The sequence below is a fragment of the Enhydra lutris genome, unplaced genomic scaffold (genome assembly GCF_002288905.1).
Source record: "Enhydra lutris kenyoni isolate GAN:26980312 unplaced genomic scaffold, ASM228890v2 scaffoldscaffold9, whole genome shotgun sequence".
Lineage (NCBI taxonomy): Eukaryota > Metazoa > Chordata > Mammalia > Carnivora > Mustelidae > Enhydra > Enhydra lutris.
Genome location: NW_019154093.1, coordinates 60,265,916 through 60,280,852, shown reverse-complemented (window position 1 = coordinate 60,280,852; position 14,937 = coordinate 60,265,916). Strand labels below are relative to the sequence as shown.

Here is a 14,937-nt window from a genome sequence, read left to right as displayed (position 1 = left end):
CCCTTCTCTCTTTTATTTCTCATTCCTGTTTTCTCTGTCATCACCTTTTTCTGCCTTCATTGATTTTGCCTCCTGCTATGTCTGCACTCCTATTTTCTTTCTACTTTTCCTCTTCACACTCTCCTATGTCTTTTTCTGCTTTCTCCCATGGTGATAATTTTTCTGTCTTCACCATTACCCACAGTCTCCTGCCCCATGTGCCCTCTGTTTCTCCACCAGGTTTTTCTCAGTGTTCCAACACAGACACAAAGGACATTGCTTGTTCCAGTGTGTAGTATGATATGGAGGCTTACGTGCTTTGGGCCCCTGGTGCTTTCCTTAATCGTTCCATCCTTCTCAGACATTTTTCTCATTCTGAGTGAGTTTTGAGAGAGAAGCTTAAGAAAGTAATATAGGTCTAAGTGGGAAATACTACCCTGTACAGAGGGAAGTTGAGCCAGGCCTGTGTTACACTTTGCCGGTGTGAGGTCTTGTTTTTGTTTTCTTAAAGGCCTTGATGAGGGAGCAACAGGTGATCAAAAGAAGTACCTTATAAGAAATGTAGATTGCTCATTTGAGAAACTCCTGTTAGCCAGATGAAGTCATCAGGTGACTCGTGCCTGAGGTTCGCTCCGCCTGTCGTGCCTCAAGCCCCACACTGTGGCTAACATGTCCTGCAATGTTGGGGACAGCCTGCCCGCTGGGGTGCCTCTGACAACCCGCGCTCCGCGTGCTGGAGCCGGCAGCCGCCCCCACCTGCGGCCTGACGCCGGAGCCCCGCCCCGCTCGGGCGCGCGAGCCAATGGGATGGGCCCCAGGGGGCGGGCCGCGGCCGGGCGGGGGGCGGGAGGCGCGAGGCCGGGGCGGGGCGGGGGGGCGGTGCGCGGAGCGAACGGGGCGGGGTGGTGGTGGCCGAAGCTGCTGGGGCGGCGGCGGTGGTGGCGGTGGCGGCTTGGTCCGACGTCCGCGGGTCGTGGGGGATGGGGGTGGCGAGCTCCAGCCCTCGGCGGAGGCGGCGGCGGCCGTGAGTGTTGGGCGGACGTCCGCGTCCAGGACGCAGGATGGAGCGCCGCGGTGAGTGTGGGGCTGCGGGCGCTAGGTCCGGCCGCGGCGGCTGGGGCTCGGGGCTCGCGGCTTGGGGCTCGGGGCTGGGGTGGTCCGCGGTTCGGCGGGCGGGTTGCGGTCCAGGGTGTGGGTGGCCCATGCGGCGACCCCGAGCGGGGGCGGCGGCGGGGTGCGCTGGGGGTCGGGCTCTTGTCCTCGGTGCTCCTGGTCGTCCGGGAGGGGTCCGACGGGAAGAACCGCGCGCCTGGCGGCGGCGAGTGCCGCGAAAACAGATGACGATTAAAATTAAAGCAAACAAATAACAAGTCCCACCGTCCACGTACTGTTCTAAGACTGCCCCACATTTTAACTTCTTTAACCCTCGCGACAGGTCCATGATTATTTAAGTTATTTTTTACACGGGGAAGATGAGGTTAACCTGCTGGAGCACACAGGCTAGTAATGGTCAGAGTTCGGGTTGAAACTGAGGCTCTTGTGTGCTCTTGACCGCTAGCGAGCCCAGTCTTAGCTCTGACCCGCTCCACTCCCACCTGTCCTGACAGCAGTCCTCACTTCAGCTGGGTTCCATTCCGGAGACGTTTTAGAATTTCCGTAGTGCGTTGTTCTCCTCGTCTCTCTCTTTTGGGCTGAGGAGGAGCTCTTTCGTTCCGAGGCCTCAGTGTCGCTGGTTTTCCCAATTCCGTTGTGGATGTGTTTGGGGCTTGACTGTTATATTTCATTTTAACGGGTGAGCTCAAGAACCCTAGTGACTGAACCTCTTGTCTCCATGTTAATCTTATTCTACTCTCATTGGCAAGAAGGAATTGGCCTCGCACCCTTTGTGGGGGGCGGGCAGGACTGTTAGCTGCTAAAGGCAGGAGCTGGGCGCCCGTTCCCCTTTTTCCACCTGTCTTGGTGACCGTATCACTCCTCTGGTGCTATCCATGTACGCTGCCCTTTTTGGTTGCTCCGTTTCCCTACTCGGTATTTAAATACGGGGATGGGGAGCGTGCTCTTTGGCATGGGGTAATTTTGGCTAGTCAAGAGAGAGCCGTGCCTGCCAGGAATGCTAGACATTCTGGAGGCGTGGGAGGTTGGGCAGCTTCCTCTTTTTTAAACGTGCTGGGTTCTAAGTGCACAGGAATGAAGTGTATGTGCACTGCGTGCCTTTCTTTAGAAATTACAATTATTTGCATATTATTGATAAAACTTTTTCACTTGCCTGTATGCTGTTTTTGTAGGGAGAGCTTTACAAAACTATAATCAAAGACCTCCAGGATGAATTTTTCTGATTCTTTAAAAGCATCTTTAAGTAGATTCTTACCAAAAGAGAAATTGTGCTGAAATAGCAGATTTCTGAAATATCTGGCAATTTTTCTTGAGGTAGGAATAGTTAGATGGGAACTATTAAGTAGATATCTGGGGCAGTTTTAAACTTTAATTAGCCTAGTGCCTAAAATGAAAGTACTTATATAATGATGTGTTTGGGGGAGGATGTGCATGTAGCATGGGACGTTTGATTAACACAGGCTACTCAAGTCTTGGGAGAGTCACATTACAGAGTACTGGGAAGTTAGTGTTCACATTTCTAATGCACATATTACTTAGAATTAAAAACATATAGAGAAAGTAGTTTTGTGTAGTAATATTCTTTTACCCACAAAGTTCTTTGCTAAGTGGATAAAACACATTTTTAATGTTGATGGTTTGGAGTTGGAAGAGATGCATGAGATTTTGGAGAGTTTCACAAATATTTTGCTCAATGGTCTGTTTGCATGGTTCAAACTTCACTTGGAAGCATTTTAGTAGGTTTCCACGAAGCCAGCTAAGTTTCTGGAATTGTTTCCAGTGCTGTAACAGATATATTGTGGTGTAGCCACATCTTGTTCATTACCTAAGTGTATTAAACAAAAAACAATCTCCCACAGTAAAGCACGGCTAATAATAATGGTTAAGTTACTGAGTCTTCATAATGAACCAGGCACAATGTCAAGTGCTTTCCATATTATTACCTCATTTAATTAAATTGCTGGTTGCAATATGTTAGTAACTACATTTTACATTAACACCAACTAGAGGATATTCATTTTGGGACACAGGAAGATAGTGTGGATGATCTGGGAAAGTGTATATCCTCCAAATTTTCCTCTATTATAGTTCAGTTTTTTGAAAACTTGGGTTAATTTTGTTATTTAAATTTTTTTTCACCTGTCATATTTCCTTTTTTCATTTCCAGTAACAATAATGCTGACTAGAGATAGAGTATAATCCTTTCTAGTTTCTCCTTCCCCCCTTCACGTTTTGTTTGCTTATAGATTTTCTTAGTCTTGAGTAAAAATGTTTAGGCATTTTTGAAATACTTCTTACAACTTTGGGTTACTAATTTGACATTATGAAGATGGTGAAATAGGTGAATTGCTTAGGTAAGTGAATTGTTTTATTTGAAACTTACGATACACATTTTTAATAACCATCTTTTTACCAGGGACAATGACCAGTGATCTAATTTACTAAACTAAAAGCTGTCAAAATTAATCAGAGTGACTTTAATTAAGTAAGCTGCAAAAGTGTTAAGTTAGGAATAGTCTTCTCAATAAGTGATTTGTAAAAGAGCTGCCCAAATAAGTTGAGTGTTTTGTTTTTATTGTTGGTGGGGAGACTTAGGTATAATAATTGTACTAAAAAATTGTCCTGGGCTCATTTTAGAAATTATCTACCCATTTAAGGATTAATGTTAGATAGGTTTGGAACTAGCTTAAAGGTAGAAATTATATTTTCAGAAATAATTTGAGATTAACAAAAATATTTAATAAAGCAGCACTGAAAGCCATTAGAGAAGTAGAGAAGTTTTGTCAGAAATAGAGAAACAAGAACAGAAATCCAACTTTGATTCCAGTTTTATGCAGTCTTGCCTTTATCAGCTTTATAGACTTGTTTTTTTCTTTTTCTTCTTTTATATTTTATAGACAGATTTCTTGAAAACCCATATATATTTTCCATTTAAAACAAAGCAACAATCCAAAGTTAACCTTTTTTGTTTCTGTAAACATTAATTGCAACTTTATTACCTTGTAAGCTCAGTGTTCATTCTGCAAATTCATTTACTCTGCAAATAGTTTTGAGTAGTTCTTCCCTCCTGTGCCAAGCACTGTGCTGTAGCAGGGAACACATGGTTAGCAAACTGACATGGTCTTGATTTCCTTGGGATTATAATCTAGATAGGAAAACATGAATCATCTGTTTGAACTTTGATAAGTGCAGTAATGAAAAGTATAAGATGCTGTAATGCGTCTAACAGGAGATTCTGTTCTAGTTTGGTGTTAGTTGTTACAGGGGCATGATGGTCCAGGAAGGTTTCTTTGAGGAAGTAATCTTTGAGTTGAGGTCAAAATGAGTAAACAAAGGGGAAGGAGTAGTCCAGGCAAGTGGAACTGTATATAGACAGGACCCTGAGTCAAATAGTCTGTTTTTCTAGTTGTAGGTCCATGACCCACTATGAGTATGAAACCATTCTGATGGGCTGCAAGCCGCATTTTAAAAAATGAAATGGTATAGGATAGAAAACATCTGGTTTATTACCTGTTTCCTTAGCCAGAATCTGTTTTATGCTTTCCAACACACAACCACACAAAAACATAACATACTTAATGTGTATACTGGCTCATGATGTGAAATTATTTCCTACTGCGGGGCATAGTAAACAAATACTGTGGGAAATGAGGAGGGAGTGTGTGTGGCAGGAATGTTGAGAGTGTCCAGTAGGAATTATGGCTCCAGATTAAGTAGGGGCCCCATCTCATGTTGTGCCTTAGAGTTCTCAATAGATTCTCACTTGTCCTCTGGAAGAGTTTTGAGCAGAGAAATGACATGTTGGGATTCATGTTTTGAAAAATGTGCTCACTACATTTGGAATAGGATAAGAATGGATGTGGAGAGATCATTAGAAAATTAGTTCCAATAGCTCATATAAGAAATGGTGGTAATTCGCCTAGTATGGCAGTACAGACAGAAGTAGATAGATTAAAGATACTGTAGATTAGGAAGGAAAAAATCTATAGAGTTGGGTGAAGTATAGGAAAGAGTAAATGATACAATAATATATCTTACACATGACCTGGAAGTGAATATTATGTAAAACTTCCTACTGTAAATTTCACAGTTCTTAGTAATTCTGCATTTGATAGTATCAAAATATTGAAGATGAAATATTTGAAAAATGTTTTAGTGATTATGCTTGTGCTAACTTAATTCCTCCAGTAATTTCCTTTTTGATTCAAGAAATGCAGACAAAATTAGGACTTTCAATTCTAGAAGGGTAAAATGTGAGGATGAAGCAGAAACAAACTAAGATTTTCTGAGTTTCAACTGTGTGCCAGGATTAAATGTTTTCATTGTGAAGTCTTTTAATTTTCTGTCCCTTTTTAATTCTCACACAGCCTGTAAGCAAAATTATACAGGTCACACATTTAGAAAGTATTGAACCAGAAGTTAAGTCTAAACCTTTCTCATTTCAAAAGATTGTGTTTTTACTATACCATCTTTAAACTACCAAAAATATTGCTCTGATATTCATACATTTATTTGTTCAGGCAATCAGGATATATCAGATTAGTAGGCACCTTTAGAACTTCTCTTCAACAGAAAATTATTTTTGCTGAAACTCGATAACCTGGGATGTGTATGCATGTGTGTGTTTGTATGCATTAAGAACTAACTGTAATTGAACTTTTATGTGTCAGACACTTCTATATTTCTGTCTCTTTTAACGCTTACAATAATCTCATGAGGTAGGTATTGTCAGAATGTTATTCCTATTTTATAAATGAGCATACCAAAATGAAGTGATGTAACAGCTTGTCAGGACAGACATCGTAAATGATAGAGGGGATTTTGAAAATAGGTTTTTTCTTTTGTTGGAGCTCATATTGTGTCTTTATTTTTGAAGCTGATGTCATGGAGATAGAGTATGTTCTGCCAAGTGACTTTTCAGAACAACTTACAATTAAAAGAATTCTGTACCCTAGGAGTTAAGAGCAAGTTATTAATTAAGAGAATAGATTTTGGCAACTAGACAGATCTGGGTTTTAAGTACCAGTTCATCATCTTTTAGCAGAGAGTTTAGACAAATGATTTAACCCCCAAAGCTTAGGTTGCTTATTTGTGAAATGAAGAGACTAGTAGTTTGCTTATTATAGAGTTGTCAAGATGACTGGCACTTAATAAATAAATTAGTAAGACCATGTTTGTTGTTGTTAATAAAATACTGAGGTGGGCTGTGGGTTGTTTGTGGAAACCTAGTCTGATGTTTCCTCTGGTTGATGTGGTATTTGTGTTTCTCTCTTGTTTTTTCTCCCTTCCACTTAAGGATTTCAGTTTTTCTGACTGTTCTGTGGAAGGATGATTGCTCACAAACAGAAAAAGACAAAGAAAAAACGTGTTTTGTCATCAGGCCAACTCTCTACTGATGTTACAACTCCTGAAATGGGGCTCAAGTCCATAAATTCCAATTCCATTTTTGATCCGGATTACATCAAGGAGTTGGTGAATGATATCAGGAAGTTCTCGCATATGTTACTATATTTGAAAGAAGCTATTCTTTCAGGTTTGTCAACTATTTTCTTTTAACATTCTTACTGGATAGTTTGTTAAATTTTAAATGCCAGCCTAGCTGCAGATAAACACGTACACAGTGGTAGGAACAGGGTATTCTGCTTTAGTTACTTTATGACCTTTTCCCCCCAAAATGTTTGATGTTTGATGTTTGATGTTATGGTGTAAGCTATTTTATTATCACATACAGTACAATACATAATAGAAACGTTGGTAAGTGTGAGGGAACAAGCATACAAAAACAAAACTCAGTCTTTGGTTCTTAGCGGTTAGGCCCATTTAACATGAGAAAATTTTAGATTGTTGGAATTTTAACCTTCTTGTTAATGGTAGTGCAGTGCCTTGATTATTCTTTAGGAAGCAGACTAATGTTTATTATTTATATTTTTGATCCTTCTGCCTTGATTCAGTTTTCTATATTGTTCCTAAAACTTAATCTAGAATCACTGCATTTGAGTGAAAATTTTTTTTCTCAAAAGTCACACTTAACTCTGTTTTGCTGTTATATAATCTATTCTTCAATTAAGGGATAATCACAGAATTTATTCTCTGTCTAGTTAGAAATGGGTAATAGAGCACAAACTTTATTCTCTTAAAGAGCTACAGACATCTGCGTTCCCCAAGTTGATTTTAGTCCCTAAGGCTTTTAACTTTTAATGCCTGTTTTATATTCAGATTTGATGGTAGTGATAATAAGATACAGCCCCTATCCTTTTGTGATAAATAGCAGTTCGTTTCCATATTCATAATGGTAGGTCTGGATGTAGAAAATGAATATTCCTAGTTTTATTTATATGACACCTCTTTTGTCTTCGTACACATGAGAGTTTAATAAATATTTTCTCTGTATATAAGATAAATATTCATTTTCTGATACATGTTCTAGAAAGGAGACTAAAATCACATCTTATACTAAATGCTGTTAAGAGTTTACTTCTAACCTGCTTTTCAATTTGAAATGCCCAAAACAACTGGACTTGAATTATAACCTTAAAATTTTAGTATTTGAATTTTCCTTAAAACAATCACATAAATCATGTTTTTGAGACTATATATTATTTAAAAAAAGTTACCAATACACCTGTTCATTTTAATAGCTTGATTTTGAAATCTAGTTATGGTTGATTAAATGGTAATAAAGTTTTCTTTTTCTTGTGGGAAGGTATTCTAAATACATTAAGCATTATACTGGGAATAAATTTCTTAACAAAATGATACTATCTGCCATTTATTTAAAGAAGCATAGTTTTAAATAAACCCTTTTCTTAACTGGGTTAATTGTTTTAAATTTGTTTTTAAATTTACGTATAGTAAAGGTCATTCTTTTTGGTGTAAGTTCATTAACTGGGTTAATTTTGAAAGTAAAATTTAAAATGATGCCTTGGTTGACAAATCATTTACCTCAATTTAGGGTAAAATCCAGTTTTCTTTAATTATCAATTTAAGTGTTCATTAATACAAATAAAATTTTTAGTTAAGATTTTTATTTGTTTTTGTTTTCCTCAGGAGATTAACATCATTTTTAAATCCTGATCTTGCATATTTATCCCTTGTCTCACAGATTTTAAATGATGATAATTTAAAACAAGTGGGACAACTCTTTATCTTCAGTTTTTTTATGTGAATTTTAATTTGTGAATAGATAATTCAGAGACTAGGAGAGAATTGAAAGCTGATTCTAATTGAGAAAAGAGAAAATTTCTAAGTAAGATGGCAAAAGGAGACTGCCCCTTAAGATAAAAGTATGCATACGGAAATCTAGTTTTCATGAAATTTTATTATTAAAAATTTATAAAGATCTTATCCCTTTAAAAAAAAAAGGTTTATTTATTTGAGAGAGAGAGAAAGCACGCATGCACACCCAGGGTAGGGGAGGAAAGAGAGAGAGGGAGACAGAGAGTCTCAAGCAGACTCCCCACTGAGCCCAGAGCACCACTCAGGGCTCAATCTCAAGATCCTGAGATCACGACCTGAGCCAAAATCAAGTCAGACCTTAACCAACTGAGCCACCCAGGTGCCTCAAGATATTGTTCTTTTAATGAGAAAACCAGTACTTCAAAATTTATTTTGAATAAATTTTCAATAAATTTTGAATAAATTTTATTGCTGATAGTAAAAAAGTTTGCCATTTATGGCTGGTAAATTAATTTAAAAAATGTAAAAACTTTTGGATAACCAACTCTCATTAGTAAGCCATGACCAGAGAATTTTCATTATTTACCTTTGGATTGATTTTAATGTTTGGTTCTTCAATCAGAGTTAAAAGGATATATGTATGCTATCTCAAAACAAATCTTGGATGTAACAAGAATTTGTTTTCTATCTTAGGATCATTGTTACTAAAATCTGACACTAACTTTGAGTTGATAGAAACTTTTTTGTTTGTTTTTCTTAAACAAGGGGGCATATGTAAATATATAAATTAACCTCATTATAAATAATAATACTATAAGTAATATGCTTATATTTAATTTTGATCATGATTTTAAGCTAGTTAGAATATCAGACTATCGCTTGTAATAATTTTATTATAAGAATCACACAAGATATAATCTTCAGGAAAGCAGGTAAAAAGCTTAAAATTCTGTAATTACTTGAGATGGTATTGTTATATATGTTCCTATAGACTAGACATAGGCCATACTTTTGTCTTCTGGGTATTGAAAACTTTCCCTGCACTTCTGCTGTTGTTTACTACCACTCTACTCATAAATTGGCCAGACAGAAAAAAGCTGTTTCACTGTTTTTCTTTTGGAGTGAGGGAGCCTTGTCAGTGGCCTTGCCAATATTTTGTCTTATGCTTCCTTAAGAGGAAGGATGCCAGATTTCTGGCATTGTTCATTACCATGTCAGCTGGCTGTTAAAAAGCTAAAAAGTTAGCTTTTAAAAATAAAGAGTGTAGGTATACAGTTAAATCACCTTTTGGTATAATCTGAATACCGTTTTCTTTGTATATGTTACCTTTCATGAGGCAATGATATGCAAAAATCACTTGACCGTTGCCTCAGGTGTTCAATCATATTTCTGAGGCTACACATAGATTAATAGCTTTATGATTGATTTATAGCCACATTTTCCTTTCCTTGAAACTTGTTATAGGAAAATACGTAATTATATATGGTGCTTTGCATTTTATAGAGTGCTTTTACATACAAACACCGTTTAATCAGAGTACCCACAAACACCGGTAGTTTTAGCCCCATTTCACAGATGAGTTGTATGTATAACATAGATCGTATTTCATCAACCTCTTATTGCTGATATATAGTGATTTATTTTGGAATCCAGAGGTCATAAATGCAGAATGGTGTGTGTTCTTTCCATGCTATCTCAACTGATTCACATGGCAGGTACTTTAAAAAAATACCATTCCGTCTTCATTATTTCATCAGCCAGTTCTGTTTTTGATGGGGACTATGTAGACCTGCAGTATCCAATATGGTAACCTCTAGACATGTGGCTAATAAAAAAATAATTTTTTATTTTAAATAAAAAATTCAAATAAAATTTAAATAAAAATTTAAATAAAAAATTCAGCTCTTCAGTTGTAGTACCCACATTTCAAGTGCTTATTAGCCATATGTGGCTAGTGGCTACCATTTTGGACAGTGAAGGTATAAGTATTTACATCATTGCAGAAATTTCTGTTGGACAGTGCTGGCATAGACATTTGGCCTTTATCAGACTCAAGACTACTGAGATGAATTCTTGAGCTATAAACATTTGTTTATTTCTATAGCACTTAAAGAAACCTAGAAATAGTTGTTACTGGAGCAAATTTAACAAAATGTTATTTAGAAATAGGTACTCTTGGGGTCTTTTTAGAATCCCTTTGTCTTTGGAGTGCATAGCTTTAATGCTATCCTTTGATTTGAACCAACAGATCCGTTTCCAGCCAGGCTATACAAATTGATGAAATTGGTAGTAATGGATGGCAGAAAGAGCTATGAAGAGAATCACTTTATCTAGGTTCTAGGCCTTGTTCTGCTACTGACTAGTTTTGGAATATGGCCTCAGTCATTTAATGATTTAAGAATGAGGTGCTTTACCAGATGCTACCAGTTTCATAATTCTGTGATTCAGAATTTGATTGGAGTTGGAGATTGTACATCGTTCTGAATATCAAGAGTTCAGAGCTGGAGAAGACAACTAGATATTTGTTTTCCAAGTATATAATACATTTTTATATAAAAAAGATTTATTTATTTAAGAGTGAAAGGGAGAGAGAGCATGCATGTGCAAGCAGGGGCAAGGGGCAGATGGAGAGGGAGAGAGAGAATTTCAAGCAGACTCCCTGCTGAGTGCAGAGCCCCATCTGGGGCTTGATCTCATGACTCTGAGATCACGACCTGAGCCAAAATCAAGAGTTTGACAACTCAACCACCCAAGGGCCCCCCATATAATGCATTTCAGAGGACATCTACCTCCCACTACTCTATAGGATTTTGTAAATGTGGGTTTTATTGTAACTTTCTTAAATGCGGTATTTGTGAAATTTGTGAAAGTGAGAATGTGAAGCTCATGTTGCCATAGTTTTTGAGGAACTGATTAGAGAAAATAAGTGTCTACCAAAGGGCTCTGTGGTAACAAGTAAGGTAGGTATACAGTTCGTCTCTGCTCTTTTTATTTACAAATAAAAATGAAGGGTTTAATGTGGGACATCAGGTGACTGTGAAAACTCATGCTTTGGTAAAGTAGCTGATAGAATTTGTTGATTCTCTGTCCACTGTTTATTTCTAGGAGGAGGTTACCCTGTAGTCTTGTATAAGTAGCACATGTGGAATTTGAAGTTTTAGATTTCTATCTGGTGTCATTAAGATGCATTATGAATAGTTACAGGGCCAGATTTTACATTTTATTTTAAAATGCTGAAGGCACTCTATTATACATGTACTCTCTGTGTTTAAATACAACACTAGTAGTTAACATATGTGCTGTATAAATACCACTTCAGGTTTATGGTTGTCCCCCTAAGGAATAATGTGTTCTTAATTCCAAAGAACAGATTCGTAAGTGTTCTTCTAGTTCATACAATAATCTTAAACTCTGCAGTATACCTCCTCATTTCTGGTAGAACACCATTCAAGGAAGCTCAACATTTGGGCATGTGAAAGGTGCAAGGCTTTTTAATTGGGCTAGAAAGAATAGTGCAAATTACTTAATTTTTCTGCCCCTCAGTGCTTGGAGAAGTAGTCATTGCTGTTATAAACTGCATTTGAAGGGAAATTGGTAGTTTGTCTAATATACTATTTTGAAACTGGAATTTAATGAAAGCTTACTATTGTGACAGTGGTGCCTTGTTTATGTTTTGTTCTTTAAATAGTCTAGAAAGGAAGATAAAACTTTATCATCAGTTGCAGATAAAGTTCTCTAATTTAAAAAAAACTTTCTGATTTAAGAGTGTATCACTTTATTTTATAAAAACATAACTGAATCTTATAAATGATAGCTTCTGATGAATTCTGTCTAGGTCCTTAATTTGTCTGAACTATAGTCAGAAGAGGTATGTTAACTTTGTAAGGTAATTTTTTTAAATAAAAGAAGTTAAATAAAATGTCTAATGCCATTAAGTAATATGTTCTATTATAAGAGGGAAGGTCTGCATAAATTTTCAGTCTTAATTGAAATCCTGTCTTTTTGATTAACTCAATTTTCCCTAGGTGATTATACAGGAGAATATGCAAATTTATTTCAGACAAATTTTAACAGAGTAAATTTTACCACTGATGAATATTAATTAATTTTCATCATCTATATCCTCTATATATATCCTCTATATCCAGAAATTTTGTGAAATATTAGGAAGGTTGGGTTGCTAGTCTCAGATATGTCCTCCTGCCATGTTCTTTTAGAAGTAGACCTCTCCAGAAGTGATTTCTTTTTTTTTCTTTCTTTTTTTTTTTTAAAGATTTTATTTGTTTATTTGACAGAGAGAGATCACAAGTAGACAGAGAGGCAGGCAGGGAGAGAGAGAGAGGGAAGCAGGCTCCCTGCTGAGCAGAGAGCCCGATGCGGGACTCGATCCCAGGACCCTGAGACCATGACCTGAACCAAAGGCAGTGGCTTAACCCACTGAGCCACCCAGGCGCCCCAGAAGTGATTTCTAATGGATATCACTTAGGAAGAGTTCAAGTAAATGTAGATAGGTTATGACTTTGAAAAGAATCTTTGAAGAATAAAGTATGAAATACGGGCAGCTGCTTTAGGACATAATGTGCCAACTCTTAGGTGACTGCTTTTTTTGTTTGTTTGTTTCACTTGCTTGGAATTGTTTACAATACCTTAACACCATTTATAATAGTAACTGGCACATTTGATTAGGAGGTAAAGCCTATTTAATCAGAGAGTGCAGAGTACCTGTCATTAAACCGTAACTTCTTTAATCATGTTACCATATCATAGTGATTAAGAGCACAAAATCTAGAGCTAGAACAACTAAGGTGGAATCCTCATTCTGACACTTGCTGGTTATATGTAGCCATGAGCAAGTTACTTATCTTCTCAGTGCCTCAGTTTTTATATCTGTTGGAAGGAGAGAATAGTACCTACGTCACTGGGATGTTGTGAAGACTAGATTTCATATATATAAAGCTCTTACAGTAAGTTTTTTAAAATGTCAGCTATTATTATTTTTACAGTCCCCAAGTGGCTGAATAAAGAAAGCTGCTGTTCATACTTTGCTTTTATCCTGTAAATTCAGAAGGCATTACTGCAAAAAAAGAGAGTTTCCTAGTGATAAGTTCTGAAACTTACTTTCCTCCTTGTTTTCATTGCTTTCCCAGAGAGGTTAAACTAAATTAACAAGAGTGGTTTTAAAAATTGTCAGTTTTTTTAAAGCAAGAAAAACACCATGGTTTTTTCATTTATTTACTTAAGCATTTCCATGAAGTGTTTGCAATATAAACACTGTGGTATTGTGTTAATGCATGAGAACCAAAAAGTGGAGCTGACTAATCTGCTTTCACTTGATAAGCTAAATGAAGCAGAAAATAAATGGCACAAATGAGTAAAACAATAAATTAAAATTCAGATTACCATATTACAGGGATGGTAGATAAACAAGCAAACATTGGGTTACCGGAGTTTTCCTCTTCTAGATAACTAGCATTAAGATTTTGGCTAAACATTATAATAATTGCATATGCACATATGTATATATAAAACAATAGGCTTTGCAATGCAAAACTGGGAAAAATATAATTATGTTATTTTTACAACTATTCAAATTATATTGTTTTCCAGAAGTTTCTTTTATTTCAAAGCTGCTAGGTTCCATTTCAGACCTAACCTATGTTATTAGCCTATTTCCACCATTGCCTTAACTAATAAAAATAGCTGTAAACATTTATGGTGGGTGTTCCACGTGCATGATGTGTTTTAAGTCATTGAATTCAACAATTCTATGAAGTAGTTACTATTGTCTTCCTTTTACAGGTGAGGAAACTGAGGCACGCAGAAGTTAAGTACCACCCAAGGTTTATAAACCGTGCAGCTGAAATTCAAATTCAGGCAGTCTGGTTCTAGAGATAATGCTTTTAACCAACCACTAAGCTTTATTGTCTCAACTAAGTAAACCTACTGAATGAAATAACATCCACAGTTAGGAAACAGATGAAACAGATAATGATAATTTCAGACTGTTCTTTAAGCTGCATAGCACATATTCTGTAGCATTTGAAACTTTTATAATTAAAAAATGCATTTATAATTTAATATATATTTGCAGGGAAATTCCAAAAGTACATAAAATTCCTAGTATCTCTTGCCCATCTGTATTTTATTTTTTAGATAGACTTTATTCAGGAGGGAAAAATGAAACAAGACAAACCAGAGAGGGAGACAAACCATAGGAGACACTTAATCTCAGGAAACAAACTGAGGGTTGCTGGGGGGTATGGGTGTAGGGAGAGGGTGGCTGTGTTATGGACATTGGGGAGGGTATGTACTGTATGTGAGTGCTGTGAATTGTGTAGGACTGATGATTCACAGACCTATACCCCTGAAACAAACAATACAGGGGCGCCTGGGTGGCTCAGTGGGTTAAAGCCTCTGCCTTTGGCTCAGGTCATGGTCTCAGGGTCCTGGGATTGAGCCCCGCATCAGGCTTTCTGCTCAGCAGGGAACCTGCTTCCCTCTCTCTCTCTCTCTCTCTCTCTCTGCCTGCCTCTCTGCCTACATGTGATTTCTGTCAAATACATGAATAAAATCTTAAAAAAAAACAATACATTATATGTTGGTTTAAAAAACAAATAGACTCTATTCTTTTTTTTTTTTTAAAGATTTTATTTATGTATTTGACAGAGA

General features: G+C 37.0%; 1 protein-coding gene across 1 annotated transcript in view; it reads left to right on the top strand.

Moving 5' to 3' along the window:
- The first annotated feature begins 1,040 nt into the window (after positions 1-1,040).
- The window catches only part of LOC111143357 (Rho GTPase activating protein 29), a 63,250-nt gene continuing 49,353 nt past the window's right edge, over positions 1,041-14,937 (top strand). The window contains exons 1-2 of the mRNA XM_022497049.1: positions 1,041-1,053; positions 6,389-6,625. Coding sequence (XP_022352757.1) covers positions 6,421-6,625 — 205 coding nt within the window. The 5' untranslated portion in view covers positions 1,041-1,053; positions 6,389-6,420. The remainder of the gene's footprint in view (positions 1,054-6,388; positions 6,626-14,937) is intronic.